This window comes from Brienomyrus brachyistius, unplaced genomic scaffold, assembly GCF_023856365.1.
Source record: "Brienomyrus brachyistius isolate T26 unplaced genomic scaffold, BBRACH_0.4 scaffold212, whole genome shotgun sequence".
Taxonomy (NCBI): Eukaryota; Metazoa; Chordata; class Actinopteri; order Osteoglossiformes; family Mormyridae; genus Brienomyrus; species Brienomyrus brachyistius.
In genome coordinates, this window is record NW_026042487.1 from 58,181 (window position 1) to 79,949 (window position 21,769).

The following is a 21,769-nucleotide window of genomic DNA, read 5'->3' on the forward strand; positions in this document are numbered from 1 at the left end:
CAGGCTGACCGAGGCCAGAGTAAAATATGAAGTGTAACATCAGCGCCCCCTAGGGGAAGGATATATAAATGCTTTGACGAAGCTCGGGCTGGTTTCCTGACACCTTCACGAGGTGCCCGGTGAACGGCTAAAGCAGAGGTCGCCTTCCTGCGAACGCGTTTGGGGTGTTTAGGATGTACCACGTCTGGCAGCCGGTGCTGTCTGGAGTAGACCCTGCGATTTAGGCACCCCCTCAAACCTGCATTATTTAAAAGGCACCAATGCACCATATTGAGCGGAGAAACCTTTTTTTTTTTACTCAATTAACGTAGGAGGATTTGGTTCAGAAGCTTGAGGGACAAGGGTCATGTCCTTCTATCTGTCTTGCCCCCATAGAAATAAAACCACTGCCTAGAAACACATAATCCCCCCCCCCCACCACCACCATCAACAACAACAACAACAACAACAAAAGCATACAGAAGTGCCTAATAAATGCACGAATGGATGATTACATGTAGGATTTAAGAAACTGTCAGTTAAAAATAGCTCATTAGTAGCTTGTTCGGGTGCAAAATGAGTACAGATCCCTCCACCCCCATGAGCGAGGAAATATAGCTAAAATGTCTCAGGACTCCTTGTGCTGGAGAAGACTGGGGAAAAAGCAAACAAGAGACTACGAAAACATTACGTATTATGTATTGGTGAGCCGTCTTGCTGCCACAGTCTCACACTTACCTGAACACGCTGCACCTCTGCAGGGGCTTGGGACCGTCTTTATAAAGAGCACTGCACGCATGGCAACTGTGGATTCCTGCATGATTTACGGGGAAGATTATCCTCTGATCTAGTTAGAAAAATACTTTCATCAAACCACACAAAATTTACCCTTAGATGCCTTGACCCGAGATGTCACGTTTTACATATTTAACATTATTTGATGCAGTTTTGACTCAATTCTTAAGATATGTATCATATTTTTCATCTGTAATAATTTACCCAAAACATTAGAAATGGCATTCAATTTCTTTTATCACTATTGGCGTAAAAGCTATCGGGTCGGTAGCGACTCAACGTATGTAAAAGTGTTTCAAAAAACGTCCATATGCTGATTTGCCGGGAAACTACTGACCAGAAGGTGAAGTCCGCAGTTTTCGAGTTATCAGTGGTATGTTTAGTCTGTAACGGTTTACCAGCGAAAAAAAAAAGAAAAAGTTTACTACGACTTTTTGTGAGAATGGTATTTGGTCACTATTGACCTGATAATGTTACGTTGTAATATATCGCGGTTTTGGATAGTGCGTTTATAAAAGAGTACACAGACGAAGAGGTGCACCCCATATGACCATCCGCGCCGGTCCGCCAAACGGTGGATTGCTTTAGCATCCGCCAGGAGCCATGTTGGAATGACAATAAAAATGTCACTGCAGTTTGTGATTATTGTACTGAGTAACACATTATCAGACTTAAAGTTATTGTTACTATATAAATACATTTATAATGCAAGATGCTCCTCTACTTACGAACTTTCAACTTATGAATTTTCAGATATACGAACGAACAGGACTGTAAGTCCAAACTATGTTCCTTGGGCTCCCGTTCCCTGTCCGGGGCATCAAATTTTTTTCTTCTATGCGCCAATTCCGCCTAGCATGACTTCTGGCCGCTACTCCCACCGCGCAGCAGCGTAGAGTCTCTACTCTCAGCATCCTAGTTCTTTGTACTTGCGTACACTCTTAAAATGATGTTGACTGACGACTTACGAACATTTCAAGTAACGATCGGCCGTTCAAAAACGTATCTCGTTCGTAAGTAGAGGAGCGTCTGTACTATTATTAGCCTAGGGTATGAAATATTAAGAATTCATTTAATTTAAAAATATTTATAAAACATAAAAAATGTTCAGAAAGTAATTATGGAAGAAACATTCGGTAAATGTTTGCCGAGTCATGGCCATTTGTGGCTTGATTTTTTTATTTTATATGCTGGGTCTCTAAAGGTATATAAAAGTGTTTGTAGAATGGACCATGCATCACAGGGTCAGCATGTAAAAGGGAAATGACGTCACTCATAAGACTGATGTGATCCGTAACAGTTACATCAGCGTTAATGTAGGGTCACTTTTGAGAATGTCTAAGTTATTCTCCTTCATTATTGATGGCTACGGAAAGGGTGCATTGGAAAGATCTTCAATTCATCTCGTGAAATCCAGTGTATGCATTGCACTCTGCTTCCCTCTAGTGGCCACTATGGGAACTCCCACCTGAAACAACAAGAACTGCTTCACAGCTTGGACATTTAGTGCAAAAGCAGCCAGGGAGATGTGACAGGAAGATTGTGGAAATTGCATTTTATTCATGTGCAGTTTTGGAGACGATTTTCACAAAACAGGGAGAGACATAAAATAAAGCTATTCTGTAACCAGGATCCGAAAATCAAATCAAAACAGTACATCGGCACTTAGGAGGTTAAATCCCTGATTTCACTGCCTGCCATTATGGTCTGTGTGCAGCATCTGAAAAGAACCCGTCTCATAGTCATTGCTGCCGAGAGGAAATGGATGAGCTGGTTTTGTGGGTAACATGAGCCACTCGGTGGCGCCCTTTCATACTCCATGAATGTGAAACTCACAGGTGCAGAGGGAATAGATGAACGGGGCAGTAAGTGTCTCTGCCACAAGCCAAACAGTCGCATGACCAGAGTCCGTTGATTGGCTGACATCCAGGCGGTCCCCCACTTCCAGTAACAGCCCAGATGCCAGAGGACCGGGTGCCGGTCATTAGTGCGGGTGAAGGAACTGAATAACCCCATGGTCCTCCAGCCTCTTCAGAACCTGTGCTTCATGGGTGACGTTGTGCTCAGAGTTCTGGAAACGAGGCAGACAAGCAAGGTCGTGATGAAGGCAGGTTCGTCAGAGATGTCTGATGTCCAAGATCTGAAAGACTCAGGCAGCGGGCTAATATAGTGCCTTTCAAGAGGCTAAGAAACTTGGACTTTCTACACAGCAAAGTTGTGGGACATCGAGAGAGCTTTCCAATGATACTTTCCAATGAACACCTGCCAAACACCTGCCTGTTGTATAAAATTAGCCCTAATATGTAAAAAAAAAAAAAAAAAAATTAATAAATGATTCTATATTATATTCTACTTATATGGATGTAATTACTGAATTGGTCTTTAGGAAGCACCTCATATTTAATATCCAATAGTAAAAAAAAAAGCTATTTTCAGTTATTTTGCAACCTTTAAGACTTATGAATGATCCACCAAAAAACTACAGCTGTGAGACTCTATAGCTTTAAAACATGAGCATGTTAACAAACCTGTTACTGACTAAATGTTATTTTTGTGGGTGAGAACCACAGGATGTGTGTCATATTCACAAGAAAAAAATTTTTTTCTTTTATTCCACACCCAAAAACTTCCACTCACAATCATGAAGTCCATCGTGTCTCTCCCAAAGTAATGAATCAAGTCGTTCTTGTCGCTGGGGTAGCCAAATCCCGCTAGGTGCACCACACTGCAGAAGTTCAAAGCCACGTAGACAGCCAGCATCCCAGAGGTTGGGCAGACAGGTTTCTGCAAGCGGGAGAGGAGAAATCACAAAATACAAACAGGAGTTATTAACTCAAGCCAGTAGGGGGCATGCTGACCTGCGCTCCTTACGTCACACACACTATCAAAGCCCTGGGGATTTCGGCTGGTTGAGCATTAATTTCACAAGTTTAACCATTTCCTTTTATCCAGATGTGAACAGAGCACGCAAACGTGAGGGATCGCAAAACACTGAAAATACACTTTATTGCCAAAAGTATTGGGACACCTGCCTTTGCACACGCATGAACCTTAACGACATCCCATTCTTAATACATAGCTCCTAATGTGGAGTTGGCCGACCCATTGCAGCTATAACGGCTTCAACTGTTCTGGGAAGACTGTCCACGAGGTTTAGGAGTGTGTTTATGGGAATTTCTGACCATTCTTCCAGGAGAGTATTTATTAGGTATTGATGTAGGACGAGAAGGCCTGGCTCTCAGTCTCCATTCTAATTCATCCTTAAATGTTCTATCCAGTTGAGGTCAGGGCCCTGTGCAGGCCAACCAAGTCCCGCCGCACCAGACTCGCTCATCCATGTCCTTATGGACCTCTCTTTGTGCACTGGTGTGCAGTCATGTTGGAACAGGAAGGGGCCGTCCCCAAACTGTTCCCACAAAGTTGAGAGCATAAATCTCTTCTGCACAGTGCACGCCTCAGCATGCTTTACCCCTGATTTCACATGACCTACCACTTCGTGGCTGAGTTGCTGTTCTTTCCAATTGCTTCCACTATATTATAATACCACTAACAGTTGACCATGGAATATTTAGTAGCGATGAAATTTTACTAATGGACTTATTGCACAGGTGGCATCCTATCACAGTACCACACTTGAATTCAGATCTCCTGAGAGCGACCCATTCTTTCGCAAATGTTTGTAGAAGCAGTCTGCATGCCTAGGTGCTTGCCAGAGCAGGAGGGGACCTCGGAGGGGCTGAGGAGGCAGGGCGAGGGACAGACGGAGGGGCCGAGGAGGGAGTTCGGAGGGAGCACCAGGGAAGGGGACGAGGAAGCTGAAGGGGACACCGGCGAAGGTAAGGAGAGAGGGGGACCCGCAGGCGCTCTCCGAGCCCCAGCGCAAGCGAGGAAGGGCGAGCCAGGGGGCAGGGTGGGAGGGACCCCAGCCCTGCATCTATGTCCTCTGCCCTTCTTGGACACAGACATTAGGACCCTTAGCCGGGGTCAAGCTCGCCAGGGCGAGGGCGGAGCAGTGACAAGGAGTGTCCCCAAGGGGTCCCATTCAAGCTCCTCCACCTCCAAGGAGGGAGAAGCGATGGTTAGACTGTCCGGGCTTGAGTGGGGTCGGGAACAGGAGTTACAGGGGTTAAAGTTAGAGGGTGACAGGGGTTACAGAGGAGCCTCGGCATAGCTGCAGCAGGAGTGGGCGTGGCACACACACGAGGATCGCACGGGCCAGGCATGACAATTAGTTCGTGTTTTTTTTTTTTTCAGTTTAGTTAATTTTTAGGACTATACGCTATTGGTTTCAGCCCATAAAAAAGACAGCAGCATGTTTCGGTAGGGTAGCCCCGATCGATAGATAATTCTGATAAAATGCGCTGAGAAAACCGGCAGAAAACCGAAACCAGCCTGCAGGCCGGGGGTAGGATCCTGTCTGCTTTGTTTAAATTTGGCTTACAGGGGTGGCCAGTCTTATCCGCAAAGGGCCAGTGTGTCTGCAGGTTTTTGGGATAACCTATAGGTCAGCTGTTCAAACCCAGGTGTGAGAATTCTTCAGCCAATCAGTTCTCTAATTAGTGACCTAATTAGGGAGTTGCAGAGTAAGCCCGCATACACACTGGCCCTTTCTGGATGGCCACCCCTGGTTATGGAAACATTTCTCTAATATGTTGTCCACTTTGTCACACAGCTTTTGAATAGAGGTTAACACTAGAGGTGCACTAATCCCATATTCGGGGTCAGTATCGGCACCAATTCTTGCCCAATTAGACGGACTGGGTATCGGCCATGTGTCACCGATCCTTATCGGTTATTTATTTAGTTTTCGGCAGTTCGTAAAGAGAGAGCTGCCATTCCTTGGTAAATCGATTTGTACAATCAATAACATGAAAGCTCATTCCCATTTTAGATGCATTTTTTGCAACACGCAAGCTGAACGCTAATGTTGCCTTTCTGTGTTTTGCTGTGAGGGCAGTGACGTCCGCCTGCTGTGACGTCACATGGAAGGTGAGGAGCACAAGAACAAATCGGACAAGAGGGTGACGACAGTAACCAAAGATATGCTAAAATTGTATGGAAATAATTCTTGGTAGCCCTAAAGAGACTATTTATTCTATAGAATAATACCGTAAAAAAACAACTCCGGTAAAAATATTTCAAATATAGAAAGAACTGTAAAAGTATATACTAAATATTTATGTATTTAATACACTGTTTGACTGTACAATTTTTTTAAATGCAGTAAAATACTGTAAAATACCTTAAATTCACTGGAAATGTAAAAACTACACAATTTGAATTTTACAGTGGTGTCCAATAGATTGGAGAATACGTGTTAAAATACAGTTTTAAATATGTAGTTCTACAGTTAATGGAAACAAGGTACACCGTTATACATTAAACAGTACTACTGTAATTTTTACGGTGAAATTCTGGATACCACAGCTGCCAGTAATTGAACGGACTTTTTTTTTTTTTTACAGTGTAGCACCACAGTGATGTTTCAAACTGTTTAACCTTAATTAATATCAAATGTGCCTTCAAGCTTTTCATCAGTCATTCAGCCCGTTTAAAGGGGACGAACACGCTACTGCATTTGTTATTACTGTGTGCACCACACTGAAGATGGCCCAGAGAAAATAAAGGAGGGAGCCGTCTGAGGAGCTCAGACAGAGGATTATAGAGAAACACGTCAAAAGGGAAAGGCTAGAAAACCATCTCCAAGCAGCTTCATGTTCCTGTGACCACAGTTACCAATATTATTAAAAATCATAAGGTTCATGGGACCGTAGCGAACATCCCAGGATGTGGACGTAAGAGGAAATGCAACCTCAGGTTCATCAGAAGGATAGTGCGGATGGTAGATAATGAGCCAAGGAAACCATCCAAAACCATTCAAGCTGACCTCCAAGGTCAAGGTACGTCACCTTCTGATCACACCATGTGTCGCATTTTGAACAATAACGGGCTCCATGGAAGACGACCCAGCAGGACTCCACCGTTGAGAAAAACATAAAAAAGCCAGAGTGGAATTCGCCAAAATGCACGTTGACAAGCCCCAAAAAAATGTCTTTGGATGGATGAGACAAAACTAGAGCTTTTTGATCAGTCACAGCAGCTACATAAGAACATAAATTTACAACCGAGAGGAGGCCATTCGGCCAATCAAGCTCGTTTGGGGAGAACTTAATAGCTCAGAGTTATTGAAATCTTATCTCTGATTTAAAGGAAGCCAGGGTTTTAGTTTGTGCTACACCAACAGGAAGACTATTCCATACTCTAACTACACGCTGTGTAAAGAAGTGCTTCCTCAAATTCATTTGAAAAAGTTCACCTGCTAATTTCCACTTATGGCCACGAGTTCTAGTATTTAAATAATATTGAAGTAGCCATTTGGCTGAACAGCATCCAGACCTGTTAGAATCTTATAAACCTGGATCATGTCCCACCTTAGTCTCCTTTGCTCGAGGCTAAACATATTCAGCTCAGCTAACCTCTCCTCATAAGACATTCCTCTAAGACCAGGAATCATTCTTGTAGCCCTACGTTGCACCTTTTCCAAGGCAGCAATGTCCTTCTTAAGGTATGGTGACCAAACCCGCACACAATATTCTAGGTGGGGTCTTACCAAGGAATTGTATAATCATAGAATCACCTCCCTTGACTTAAACTCCACACACCCAGAGATGTAACCCAACACCCTATTGGCCTTTTTTATTGCTTCCCCACACTGGTGAGAGTGGGACATGGAAGCATCAACATACACACCAAGATCTTTCTCGTAATCAGCTACCTTTATTTCAGTGGAACCCATAAAATATCTGTACTTTATATTTCTGCTCCCTGCATGGATTACCTTACATTTATCTACATTAAATTTCATTTGCCAGGTATCAGCCCAGTCGCTAATTAAATCAAGATCCCGTTGCAGCCTCTGTGCTGCTAGGTCAGCATCTGCTACACCACCCACCTTAGTATCATCTGCAAATGTAACCAGTTTACTGTATGTATTGGTGTCAATATCATTAATGTAAATTAGGAACAATAGTGGTCCTAAAATTGAACCCTGCGGTACCCCACTATGAACGCAGGCCCACTGTGACATTGTGCCTCTAATAACTACTCGCTGCTTCCTGTCTGTTAACCAGTTTTCGATCCAAGCTGCTACAGTTCCTAAAACCCCTGCAGCCTTGAGCTTAAGCAAGAGCCGTTTGTGGGGGACATCAAAGGCCTTCTGGAAATCTAAGTAGATCACATCGTAGGCCTTTTTGTAATCAAATTTTGCTTGTAGCTTCCTCAAAGAACAAGCAGATTAGTTAAACAGGACCTACCTCTCCTAAATCCATGTCGGCTATCCCTCAGAATGTTATTTGAATCCAGATAATCTACCATCTTCACTTGAATTATAGCTTCCATTACTTTTCCAGTTATGAAAGTTAAACTAATTGACCTATAGTTTGCTGGATTACATCTATCCCCCTTTTTAAATATGGGCGTTGTATTAGCATGCTTCCAATCAGAAGGTACCACACCATGTTTACAGAAGGAAAAATGAAACATTAAAAAGAGAAGATGTCCACACCTGCTGTGCAACATGGTGGAGACTCAGTTTTGTTTTGGGGTGGCTTTGCTGCATCTGACATGGGGAACCTTGGATCTATGCAGGACACAATGAGGTCTCAAGACTACCAAGGCATCCTGGAGCGAAACATCCTGCCCAGTGTCAGAAAGCTCAGCGTCAGTTGCAGGTTATGGGTCCTCAAACAGGATAACGATCCGAAACACACAGCTAAAAGCACTCAGGAACGGCTGCAAAGAAAACACTGGACTATTCTTAAATGGTCCTACGTGAGCCCAGATCTTAATCCTATGGAACATCTATGGAAAGATCTGACAACCGCAGTGTGGAGACGCCACCCTTCAAACCTGAGACAGCTTGAGCAGTTTGCTTAGGAAGGGTGGCCCAGACCACCTGCTGACAAATGCAGACGCCTCACTGTGAAGTACAGAGACCGCTTGTCGGCAGTGACTGCTGCAAAAGGTGGAGCCACGACATATTAAATTAAGGGTTCCATCTTTTTTTGTCCAGTTGTTAAATTATGTAAAATATTCAACCGACTCAATAAAAGCAAAGTCTGATCTGTGTTAAACATGGAATACACAATAAGGGATGCCGGTAAACCTTTTGTCAGTTTTAAGTCATTTCAGAGACGCAGTGTTTTGTGGAAGGGATCTGAGGTAGAAATTTGCAAAACAGCCTGCGCTTCAGATTATGACGTCGCTTTCTTACTGGATTCAGGGAGCACGCACTTCGCTGCCACCTCCGTGTTTATGCTTGGAGAACTTTAACATCCCCTTTATAGTGGTAGGCAGACAGCTTGCATCCCCTCCCCTCCAGAAGTGGACCAAACTGGCTGGCATGAGGCACATACATTTTATGCATCTTGTCAAAATGAAGCATATGCACTTGTCGTACAACAGTTACTTCATAGGCCTGCCCACCTGCATACAGCCCCCACCCAACTGGGGCTTTTTCCCGCTCTGTCTGATAAGCATGTTCCAAACTTACACTTCTGTTCACTGGCCAGCATTTCTGCTCCTATCTAAAGAGCACCATGTTCAAACACATATTGCTGCACTAAGGTTAACTCTTAATTCTCCTGAGCTTACATTCTTGGGTGTCAGCTACCTAACACACAAGCACTCTTGCATCAGTATATAAAGTGGTGAAGTTCTATATAACATTCTAAAAGCGGATTACAAAAATATCCCTCTCGTCAATTTTTCTCTCGCAGTACCAACAGATTTGTCCATGTCTGTACCATTAGGGGGTATTCTGAATAAGGTTCTGCTCTCTGGATGCTGATTTAGCTGCCCCCTGCTATGTCACACATACAGTACAGGCCAAAAGTTTGGACACACCTTCTCATTCAATGTGGTGTCTTTATTTTCATGACCATGACATTGGTAGATTCTAACTGAAGGCATCAAAACTATGAATGAACACATGTGGAGTTATGAACTTAACAAAAAAAGGTGGCATAACTGAAAACGTGTTTTATATTCTAGTTTCTTCAAAATAGCCACCCTTTGCTCTGATTACTGCTTTGCACACTTGCTAAACACCTCTGGGAACTCCTTCAAGACTGTTGGAAAACCATTTCAGGTGACTACCTCTTGAAGCTCAGAGAATGCCAAGAGTGTGCAAAGCAGAAAGCCTGTACTGTAGCTTAAATACAGAAGACACATTTCACTGTTGTGCACTGTTCTGTAGCATGTCAATGACAACTAATCACTTTCACTATTAAAGAACTTCGTGGATCAGATACCAGCATTTCAGTTTCAGATGCCATCAGAGAATCCTAGTGAACAAAGGACACGGAATTGTGCAAGACAGTGGGAGTAATACGAAAAAAAAGCACTGGATGATGTGGGAGTCACTGGTTTGGACTGTTTTGTGCACTCGCTGCAGCTTGTGATACATGAGAGGCTGCGATCACAAAAAAAGTGTAAGTAAAGTCGTTGGATGTTCAGCTACTATGAAATTTCAATCTCAACTACCTATTTAGTAACGCAATTAATATATAGTTTACATTAGGTCTTCGTTCGTTTCGCCTTTTTGCTGATGTTACAAGCGCTGCGGCTGGGTCCTGTGATTATATTCGCCTGGTAATGACAGTGCACCCGGGAGAACATGCTCACTTACATCCGGGTTGAAGGGAGTCCCTAGCAGATCGCTGGCTGTGTGGTGCATGAAGAAGGGATCCAGTATACGGAATTGAGACGATCTGCCCAGCCAAGTCCGGGGCGGTGGCTTCCAGAAGCCTAACTGTACCTGGTTGAGTAAACCCAAGTAGGGCCACATCAAACACTTTGTCCTCCAGGAACAAGGAAATATAAATTCCTCAGCTAGATGTTTCGTCCGGAGATAAATACTTACTATCCTCTTCTTATTGTACAGAATGTCCCTAAGCCAGATCAGGTCTACTAGCTTGAAGGGTACAAGCACCATGAGGGTGTCCGGCTCATTGTGGACATTGGGATCGGAGACGGCCGACTCGGGGTAGAAGAAGCGCATGGTGGTCTTGTTGCCTACATCCTTCTCGAAGCCCCTCACGGGACCGTCGTTGATCCTGCAAACAGGCCAAAAAAAAAAAACAGATCGTAAGGTAGCTACTTACGCAGACGCACACAGGCCGTGTCAGTGATGTAAACGACGATGGCTGTCCCAGGCACCAGATCTCGGCACATTTGAACATCTTGAGATCTGCTGGAGACCTGAACAACAAAGACACACCATTCGTCCAACCATCTTCCACCTGCGCACCCCAGTCGGGGTCCCTGAAGGGTCGGGAGTCTGTCCAAGGCAGCACAGGGCATAAGGCTGGGGACTCCCTGGGTGGGATGCCAGTCCATGGAATGGCACGCACACTTGAAACACTATCATGCACTATGTATAGTTTAGAGCAATGTTCCCTGCACGGACCCCCATCACAGTCCACATTTTCGCTCCCTCCCAGCCAATCAAGCACATTGAATACCTGGAGCATGTGTATAAGGGAAGGCGTGGGAGCAAAAATGTGGACTATCACCCCGTACCTGTGGACAGGGTTGGGAAACACTGAATTAGAGACACCAATTTTTCTAAAGGCATGTCTCTGGATTGCAAGAGTGTCTGGACAAGACCTGTATAGAAATTCCACACAGGCAGGAAAGTGCCAGAGGTTAGAACACGCCCAGACGCAGAGGCATAAAGTCCCGCCGTCACCCTCTTATCAAACAGAGGGACTGATTATGAAGGAGTGACGAATTTCCAGCATAACTCAGGACGTATGCGCGGCCCAAGGTAAGGTGCACCGATGTTTCCTGGTGACTGCTGAAGGACCAACATCCTACTCAGACACACACACACCCACAAATCATTGCTGCTACTTCCCTTTCAGAGCATGCCTGTACATCTGTGCAGTAACAAGCTAACATTAGCTACCAATATTGCCAGCTAAAACAAAAATCATCCCGCTCATCAGTTAGCATGAATACACGTTACATTCTATACACAATGTCTTTCAATTCATCAAACATCCAGACATACCAGGCTACATCTGGTGTGCGTAGGTCATGAAACGTATTGTTTGGCAGCTAACTCTGGAGCTACGTAAACCTGGAGGTGAACGAAAGCAGAGCGTTTTTCCCTGAAGCATGAACACACCCTCATTGCTTCGACTGGTAAACAAAGACGACTTGGCAGATATTGTGAACGCAACATCAGAAGGTTCTTTATCGATTCCCTTATCAATTCCTAATCAGTGTAAAAATAATCAAAATATTAATTTATCACTGATTATAATTTTGTGGACATGTAATTAGACCTGGCCAGCTACATATTTACAAAATAAACACGGTAGTTCTATGCAGTTTTCCGTACCAAAAGCAGCTGTTTTATTAACTGTAGTGTGATATGAACAATAAACGATAAATTTAAAATATTTGTTGCAAGACTGTAGTAACGAGCACACAGGCACATTACCACAAAACCAGGCCATTTTTCTAACACTTGAATGTGTCAAAACTTACCAATACTCCTGAAGTAGGCAACACCCTAGTTTAATATTACACATCTGCTTTACAAAGTACTGACATACAAAGTTAATGAAAGCATTTCACTACCAGTACCAGGGTGCAAACCTATGGGCTGATATTTGTTCCACTAGAAACAGACTACGAATTTTGTATATTTGAATCTGCAGTTGTCGCCATTACAAAACTGAATCTGAATTCATTAGTTTGAATCTGAATTCCAATAACTTGAAACTGCATTTATCCTACCTGGAAATTTTTCAGTTCATAAATTCAATTTCAACTTATTGAGACACATAACCGGGTCCTTAAGGAAAAGTAATCGACCGCAGATTCACAACGCAACTCATTTCCACGTTTATGACAGTTCTGCAGGTCGGGGTAAAGAGGAGGCGTGTGCCGAGGATTCTTTACTTATAAATCGAATATTTTCGTAGTTAGAGCATAAAAACCTGTTTACGACCTTGTAAATCCGTTTTTTTAAAAACACATTATTAGACATGAAATAACACCCTTTAGTTACCATTACTGTTATTATTGCTGGACACGGAAACAGAAACGGGGAGACGAGGAATCAGGATCGAAAGGTTTATGTGGAATCACTCCAAAAGCAGGACACAGGAACATGTAACATCAAAACGTCAATGATAAACCTGGGCTTACAGGTAAATACGCCGGACGGATCAAACTGACAGAAAACTGGTCACGATCGGGACTGCACACGTGGTTAATAAGGGGGCGTGGCGCACAAGAGGATCGTACAGGTAGGTCATGACAATTACACTCGTATTACCCAATATATTAGACAAAATAAGCGAAAATAAGACATATTACGTTACAAATATCATATTATTATTATTATTGTGCACGTAATTACGAAGAGTAAAGATGCTTCCGATGCATAGCGATATATCATTTTCACTGTCTCGATCAACTTCTTAATGAATATACAAAAATCCGTGATAGAGTGAAGCAGCGAAAGTCTAAACGCGAAGTGGCGAGGGACGACTGTACCGGTTTAAATAGCCTGCACAACGTTCGGAAAGTGGCACAGCTGCACCGCTGGAGTTGAAAATAATGAGTAACTGGGGGTGCCAAAAAAATCGAATCTCAGGTACTAATCAATATTTAAAAAATAGTATATGATTAGATACTAATTTTCACCATTATTGATACCAACAGTAGGGTTTCCGCCTTATTCGCTGCACTTCACACAGCACCACTACAATGCAGGCGCGCATGCACACACGCACACCCACACACTCGCGCAGCCTCTCCCCTCCTCTCAATACGCCCTGAACGCATTCACCATAATTTAGTTAACTGTGACTATGGAGACCACGGAGCTTGTACTCGGCGGAGTGGCGAACACATGGCAATCTTTAAATGTAATGCCATGCTGACAGCTTAAATGCTTAAGCGTATTACCAGTGTTACCATCCTTAAAGGTGACAACGGCTTTGCATTGGTTGCACACTGCACAATGGTCGTCCTTCTTTGTAAAATGCTGCCATGCTGTGGACCGTTTCCTGCGCTCCATCGTGTGGCGTCATTTCGCGCGACACAAAAAGTCCAGATGAATCGTTAGAGGCATCGGAGATGTGCGATTCCGCTTCTTCGCAACAATAACAATAAGATTCCCATCCCTACCTGTGACTGCCGATGCTTTGAAAGATGGAAGCTCACACTCATTCTTACCTGATGACCACATCGTACTGGTTGATGGTGTTCCCCAGGGACGTGTTCTTGATGATGAACCCATTTCCAATGACCACACAGGTTCTGCACTTTGAGCTGCAGAGACAGACCCAAAACAGTGAGTGATAGTCTTACAGTGTTCACAAACTCTTCCATTTATGTTAAATTTCTTGAAGCTACAAAATGGAGAAACTATGAAATATATAACTATTATTCATTTCAAAAAGTGGACTCGGTTTAAGAGAAAGTACCTAGACAGGTAAGTTAATTGTTTAAATGTTTAAGAAAATGCAGACGGTACGTATTTATATTTGGTGGCAGGATTTGTGGCCAGTGGCAATGATACCAGCATATTCCTGATGATTCTGGGATTGTTTACTTTTCTAGCCCTTCATACTGGAGTTCCTCCCATCCCACACCCCCATAGGTACGGCCATGACTAAGTTACTTCACATGCCTGTGACAGGACTGGGTGGGGAACTCCTGCTTGCGCAGTGCCACAGTGAAACCTTTTGTGGGGGGTTTTCGTGCCTTTGCACTTTGTCCTGAACTATGCACAATTGTCTGTTGCCGCTTTTCTACCAACATGGAGCACTGGTGCCGGCCTGGTTCTTGCTTGGTGCCCGTGTTTCCACCAGTTTCAAAAAAGAAAGGAATGGAAAAAGTTATGCATGCGGAAGTGAAAATAATGGTTCATATGTATTCCGTTTTTTTTATTATTTATTTATTTTTATCATTTTCGGATTTGAAGTTTTTAGAAGCTGCCGAGCTGGAAAAGAAGGTTCTCAGAGCATGACTCGTTGTACTGTCTCTATTGCCTCTATCCACATTTGTCTCCTTGAAGACTCTCCAGTTTTGTGTGTCCTAGTGAGCTAATTCTTGCTCATTATTTTATCGCGCAAATAAAGTCTGCTAAAACCGGAACTTTGTTGTCTGTGTCATGATCTCTTCGCCATCTGCGCGCCACAATTTTTTATTTATGTAATCTGCAACCAGTTTATAATTTATTATTAAATCTGGCCAGCACAATGATCTTTTATTTTCCACAGAATAAAAAAAAAATGATTTAATGTTGTTCCGCTAACAGGCAGGGAAGTTGCTTCACTGATGAACTATATCGGTTATGGATTGAATTTTCTGGGTATGCATAAGGCTTTTACACGATACCCCGTCCTACTTTCATTGGCATTACGGTTCCAGATTCTGAGACCAGCTATTCCATGGTGTTGTGCTAGAGCCGTTTTTTCTGACACAGGGCCTGCTTTTTTTGGGTGGAAACACGCGGAACCAGTTCCGGATTGAGAAAAAGTCCAGTACCATCTCCGGCACCTCAATGGTGGAAACAAGGCATTTCTACACATGCCAAAATAAACTGGTTTTCCTTTGGTCTTTGGTAATAACTTCAGGAGAAAATGGGGCCTCAGTAGGCAGATTGACAGATTTCACTAGACGCTGTTCAATAGAAATACTGCGGCCTCATTTCAGTCACAATGAAATTGTCTCAGTAGGTTGTTGTTAGCAAGTTTACTTACTTGATAAGCGGACTGCTCTCAATACATTTTATTGGTGTTTAAGTACTAAAAAACATTGAGAATTTTTGAATTTACCACAGGTAACAATGGGAAAATAAGTGCTTCACAAAGCCAAGTCTGGCAGCTCTCTCTTCAGGCCGGTTTCATTGCATTCCTGTGTCACATGAGTTTGAGAAAAAATGTTGCTGCGGCCAAATTCTTCTTTGAGAAACTGAAAGAACTACACTGCACACTAGGGGATGTGGGATCAGTCAACAACACGTGGTGCCAGTGTTCAATAGCTTCAAATCGGCAGAGTAATCACAGCACAGTTAGGCCCTTAAGTAGGGCCCTCCACCCTATCAGCGCTAGGCATCCTGGGTAATCCCCTCTCACCTCAATCTTTCCTCATTTGTATGCCACCGTGGATAGAAGTATTTGCTGAATAGACACTAGCTGCATAATTGTAATGTAGATTTTACTTTTTTGTTCCGATGACTGGTCTTGTAAACGGACACTGACTGAAATCATCCTGTTTTCTTCTCCAAAGACTCACTAGCAACTGTTTTAAGGTTTTATTTCCCCATACATCCCATTACATGAACTTATAAATGTCACAACGACTCATATTCAGAAGATACGGTAACACTGGCCTTAGACTAACAAACAGGCGTATATAACCAATATCTCCAAATTCAGCCTCACCTGGAATCAGCACAGCAGCCCCTACTCATCCCCACAGGGTGATACAGACTAAGACCAGCATGGTGTCACAATCAAAGCCCCATCACCACGGTAACATACTATCATTAAAAAGCACTGGGCATTCTCCTACCTCTCCAGATGTTCAGGAATGTCATCATAGGGCAGGACTGAAAAAATGTCCCTCAAGATGTCCTCTAGGGAGTGAGAGATAATGCATTTTGACCTTGCACATTCTCAGAGAGTCAAACTATCATATTTATATCTGATGATTAATGTCTTTAATACCACGTGGTGGAAAATTCCACGTATTGGTAGCAACACCTGTTGGGTTAGCTACTTCCAGTATGTCAGGCTCCTGAATGAAATTTAATGAATCTTTTTACTAGAGAACTGCTCTGGCTCAGGATTGTAATCATGTCGTAAAATAATGGGGCTGAATCTCCACCCCTGAAATTCGTTTACTAACCAGTTAGTAGAATTACGAGGTTAACCTCCCCCCACCCCAAGCAAGGGGTAGTGCATTGTAACTTTCTGACCAGCACTGGAGGACAGAGGGTGACGTACCACTGCCATTAATGCCGTAAGGCAGCGGTAAACTGGGTGAACTGTCCATCCAGAACAATTGCTTCAGCCTCAGAAAGAGACGGGTGTTTCTGCTCACGCTGGGTTTCACATGCGGCATAAAAGGGAAAAGGCACAATCACAATTGACATGTCTTTTAAAATATAAAATCTAAAGAAAAAAATACATTAATACATACGTCAACGTTCCATATATGTCTACATGTGTATACAGCGTGTATATTATACACGCGTGTATCTAATTTTGTCTCAAACTCTCCCCAGCTCTGTGTGTGAGCTTATTCTTTATTCTCGCTCATTTTACCGCTCGTTTTGCTGCCACCTCATTATCTCTTCGCCACTCGGGTGCCACAATGTTTTATTGATTGGACACACGGACACACACATCTGGGAAAAAAATTAAGAGACGACAGCAGAATTTTCAGTTTCAGTATGCGTCTGGGTAAAATATAATTTTTTTTCCTTTTTTAAACTGCAGCCTGGCTCTTCCCCGCTTCTCATTAATGAAGGGCTTCTTCGTTGCTTTACGGGGCTTCAGTCCTGCTTCGAGAAGCCTGATAAGAACCTGTCCTTGCTCTGCACTTCACACCGCTTAATCTTTCCCATTCTTCATGAAGACCAACTTTGAAGACCAAAGTTCACGGTCATCTCTGGCATTAGGACGTCTCTTCCACCCTTTACCTGGCTGGTTGCTGGTATTTTCCCATGTCTCCCGTCTTCTCCCAGAAGAACCAGGATTAAACCAAGATTAAAGAATGCAGATTTAAGAAAAAAATATAGAGTGGTCTCTTAACTATTTCCAGAAGTGTGTGTATGTGAGAGTGATTTTTTTCTCTCTTTTCCAGTAAAGCACACCCTCAGTTGGGAAAGCCATCCATCCACATGGTTTCAGGTATGTGTGACTTCATGATCAAACCCGGTTGAAGTACGACTTCACAAAGAAAGCATAAAAGCATGCTTCACTACTACATTTCAGCTCTTGGTTATGCCGTGAAAACAACAGCTAACTTTCCATGATATTCATGGGAACAGAGGAAGTTTGTACAGCAAGCAGAGGTAAGCGGTAATTAGAGGTGCAAAGTTCAGGCCCTTTAACAATATAACAAGTATATATCTACACTTTATTATTAATATTTTTAAACTAGTAACCTCAAATGACAAAACTGGATGCCAAAAGGTAATTAGGCTACTAGAAACATACGTAACGTTCTGTTCCACCTCGTTTGTACATTTTGTTTGAAGCATTTTTGAGGTATTTGCAGTTCTGTCTGAACATCTTCCAAGTGAGGACACACAACGCTTAAAACGCCCCACCATCATTCTCCCACTGGAAACAGTGTCACTTACACTCATGCATCACAAGCTGTAGCGAGTGTGCGAAACAGCCCAAGCTAGTGACTCCCAAATCATCGGTTGCTTTTTTCATATTACTCATGCTGTCTTGCACAGTTGCGTGCGCCGTGTTGTGGGAATTCCCACTAAATACTATTCCACCTCTCAAAATTTTGTTTTTGTTTTTTTACAAAGATTGCAAATCCCCGTGCTATTCGTTGTTGTTAAATGGATAAAGTACTTCATGACTGTCGCCCTCTTATCTGATGTTCTCATCCTCCCCCTACTGCAAAAGGTATGTGCATGATGTCACAGCAGGTGGAAGTCTCTGTGCTCACACCCACTGAGTGGCAAAAAGACTGAGTGGCATTGGTAGCAATCAGCTTGAATGCCGCAAAAAAATACATCTAAAATGGGAAAGGGTCATGTGATTGATTGTATAATAAATATTATTATTATTATTATTATTATTATTATTATTATTATTAAGACTTTATTGATCCCCGTGGGGAAATCGTGTTTACGCCGCCCTCAACTTGCTCTGTTTTGTAGAGTAAGCTGTCTGTGAAGAGCAGCCACCCATAGCGGCACCCAGGGATCTGGGGGGTTAAGGGCCTTGCTCAAGAACCCAGACGTGCTGATTCGGGGTTTGAACGAGTGACCTGCTGATTACAGGCACACAGGCTTAGAAGAAATAGGAGCCAACTTTTTACAGACTGACGAAAACTGAATAAGTATCAGATGTGGATCGGTCACATGTGGCTGAAAGCTGATCCGTCCAATAGGAATAGATCGGTGCACCTCTGGTTGAGACAGAACCTTGGTCTGGATTTGTACCTTCTGGACCTCTGCTGGTAACGTGAAACTGCCAGTGGCTCTCCCCCCACACTCACTTTAATCTCAGGCTGTCCCATAACCTGAAGCTGTTACATGCCGTTCCGTAGATAGATGGGGACGTGCTGGAATCTTCCAAACTGGAGAAGTAGAGAAGATAATATGCTCACCATGTTTCGGCAAAAGAGAGACTCAGAAGAGAATATTCTCAGTCAGATGCAGCAAAGTGAACAGATTCCCTTGGCATCCATCTATTCACATTCCAGTTTGTAAACCACAACCTGGAGCCATAAAATATTAAAGAGTAACTAATAACTGCAATCCAAAATGCTCTGAGGATTGATTGTTTCCGGGTCGGTTTGATCCCCCATAAAAGTGAATAAATTGGAACATCAAAGTGGGAGGCGACCACTGTCTTCCAACCATTTACAAGCATGAGATTTATATAGGATTCAAAACCATAATTCGGCAAATGAGAACCACATGAAGACCATTTGATATCACAGCAAGGAAAAATGAAACGATCAAGTTTAAATGGGATTTGGGATGTAAATGAGAATCACGTTACCATGTCATCAAAATAAAAAAAATATTAATTTAATGAGATGCTCAGAAGATGAAGACAGGCTCGGCCTCTTGTTACATGATATAAGTGTTGTAGCTTGTTAACCGAAAATTTGGCGGTACACACGAGTTATGCGAATGTGGAATTTTCGATTTTAATCTGGAAAAACCAAACAGTGGCTGAGGAATCTTGGGTAACATTTCAGGTCATAAATACTCATGACTTAATTCCTAATTAAATGGATGTAGCAGCATTGGAAGGAAAGAAAGGTCTGGTTCCTTACCTTTGCAGGATGGAGAAGAACTGGTAGGAGACCAAGGTTATTCCTAGCAACATCAGTCTAATGAGCCAAACTGGGAAGAACAGGGGTGATTACAACTCTTTCCAGTTCATCTTTCACATGCATCTATTGTGCTGCTCTGCTCTTAATCTGACCATCAGCCCTGCACAGGAAGCTAGTCTGCCTTCTAAATTATGTGCAAATGTGGATACTGGCACTGCTTTTGCCCAATAACATCAGACATACAGAATATAGAGATCGAGTGAGCTTTCTTTACCGCGTGCAGTGACCCAGTAATGTGAGCCATTCGATACAGACTTCAGAAAATGCCCACCAGTTTAATTAAAGAGAAAGCAGGATTCCTCTTTCCGTTTTTTAGATAAAATTCAAAACATAGGTTAGCTTACACGAAGGCAAACAAGGGGTTTTTTTTCCTTCTAAGATCCATATAACGAGCCACATGCAATCTTATACAAGTCATTGTGTCCATGAAAGATTCTCAGCGAGTAGTGGTGTAACTTTACATCTGCTTCACAAAAGGCTATTTGCCCTGTCCACACCATACAAAACTCGGGTAAAATTAAAGCAAGTCTTACCGGCGTCTTAAAAAAAAAAAAAAAAAAAAAGTTGCCATTACAAAAGATTTCTAAGTAATGCAAAATTATTTTGGGCAAAATCGGGTTTTGGTATTCTAAGACTAAAAACTTCTGAATGAAGATAACCAAAATGTCTACAATTACGTGCTGATCTCTACGTATTCATTAAGTGCTCTGTAAAGCGCCAAAACATTATCAAGATTATTTTACATGATATATATTTGCCTCTACAGTCCCTATTGCAAAGCTGGAACTGCTTGTTCCATAACGAAACACCGGATGATATAATCGTCCAAATAAAATTATTTTGGTCAATATAGTAGGTCACAAACTCACAACAAATTTTATTCGAAATACAACATTTTTAAACGCAAACCCGTCGCAACCGTGTCAATAAATACAATGCAAAAGAAAAAAATACACATTCTTTGTCCAGTAACTGGCAATCTGCAGTTACGTTATATCCAACAGACCGATGCAAGCAGAAAAGTAGGAACAGAAAGAAAAAAAGTTACCGAAATGAGCATGCATGAGTGTGTACTGCGCCAATCGGGAAAGCTTACTTTTAGTGTTCTTGCAACATATCTTCTCCGGACTGACCGAAGTTTCCTTTTCAAGGGAAGGCATCGGGGCTGAAATAAATCCCTCTTCAGTCTTTCTTGAGCTGCGTTGTCGCGGTCACTTTATCTTAATGCAAGACGGACGCCCATGTCGAGTTTGGTTGTAATTATTCATGTTTAACACTTGGCTGCGTTACAAATTATATTTGTTAATGCCAAGGAAAACTCGTTCGGTGACAGAATGCCATACTGTCCGCAAGTGAGTAACCAACTGCTTTGACATTCTTCATACACTGTATTTTAATGATTCTCATTAGGTCAGACCTGGCAAAGTCTGCCGGATTTTGTTTGTCAGTCATTAACTTACCGGCACAGCCTACGTCACTACGGATTTGACCTCTCTGCCCTCCCTCCTGCACCCTAACTCACACAGTCTGGAGGTATATATGCCTCTACGAACCCAGCAGGAATAAAACCCACTCCCGTGCCCATGTAACGTCACTAAACCACGCCCCTCTTCAGGTTTCTGAACGTGAAGTTGAAGGTGAAGACGAAATCCAAAATAAAGTAAACTAACGTTTTGGAATATTTGAGCTTCGACGTAATAATTTTCATTAATGTTATAAAAGAAGTCTGGCTTTAGACTGCTGCCCCCGCGACCCGACCCGGAAAAGCGGTAGAAGATGAATAGATGGACAGTTATAAAAGTCGATAATGTAATAACTGGCTAATGATGTAATACATTTTGTGAACAATAACGTAACCACTTTTTGC

The 21,769-nt window shown here is 42.7% G+C and overlaps 1 protein-coding gene across 5 annotated transcripts; it reads right to left on the reverse strand.

Moving 5' to 3' along the window:
- Positions 1 to 2,320: 2,320 nt before the first annotated feature.
- Positions 2,321 to 21,452, reverse strand: LOC125728227 (CMP-N-acetylneuraminate-beta-galactosamide-alpha-2,3-sialyltransferase 4-like). 5 transcript variants are annotated; one of them, XM_049005265.1, is made up of 11 exons: positions 21,363 to 21,452; positions 20,999 to 21,067; positions 19,843 to 19,912; positions 19,054 to 19,134; positions 16,812 to 16,909; positions 16,378 to 16,441; positions 14,032 to 14,127; positions 10,697 to 10,889; positions 10,463 to 10,591; positions 3,412 to 3,558; positions 2,321 to 2,845 (listed from the first exon to the last, which is right to left on the reverse strand). In XM_049005265.1, exons 2-11 carry the CDS (start codon positions 21,060 to 21,062, stop codon positions 2,759 to 2,761), a joined length of 1,029 nt encoding a protein of 342 aa, XP_048861222.1. In that variant the 5' UTR covers positions 21,063 to 21,067; positions 21,363 to 21,452; the 3' UTR covers positions 2,321 to 2,758. The 5 variants fall into 5 exon arrangements, with proteins under 5 accessions (XP_048861222.1, XP_048861221.1, XP_048861220.1 ...); XM_049005264.1 differs by having other exon boundaries at positions 20,999 to 21,122; positions 21,363 to 21,451; XM_049005263.1 differs by having other exon boundaries at positions 20,999 to 21,183; positions 21,363 to 21,429.
- Between the last annotated feature and the right edge of the window lie 317 nt (positions 21,453 to 21,769).

What these genes read in the sequence shown, in the direction of transcription:
- LOC125728227 (XM_049005265.1), bottom strand. Translation starts at nt 21,062, where the DNA reads ATGCCTTCCCTTGAAAAGGAAACTTCGGTCAGTCCGGAGAAGATATGT. An exon ending in TTCTTCTCCATCCTGCAAAG is followed by an intron (nt 19,135 to 19,842) that starts GTAAGGAACCAG and finishes CTACTTCTCCAG; the next exon opens with TTTGGAAGATTCCAGCACGT. An exon ending in ACACGATGGACTTCATGATT is followed by an intron (nt 2,846 to 3,411) that starts GTGAGTGGAAGT and finishes CCTCGTTTCCAG; the next exon opens with AACTCTGAGCACAACGTCAC.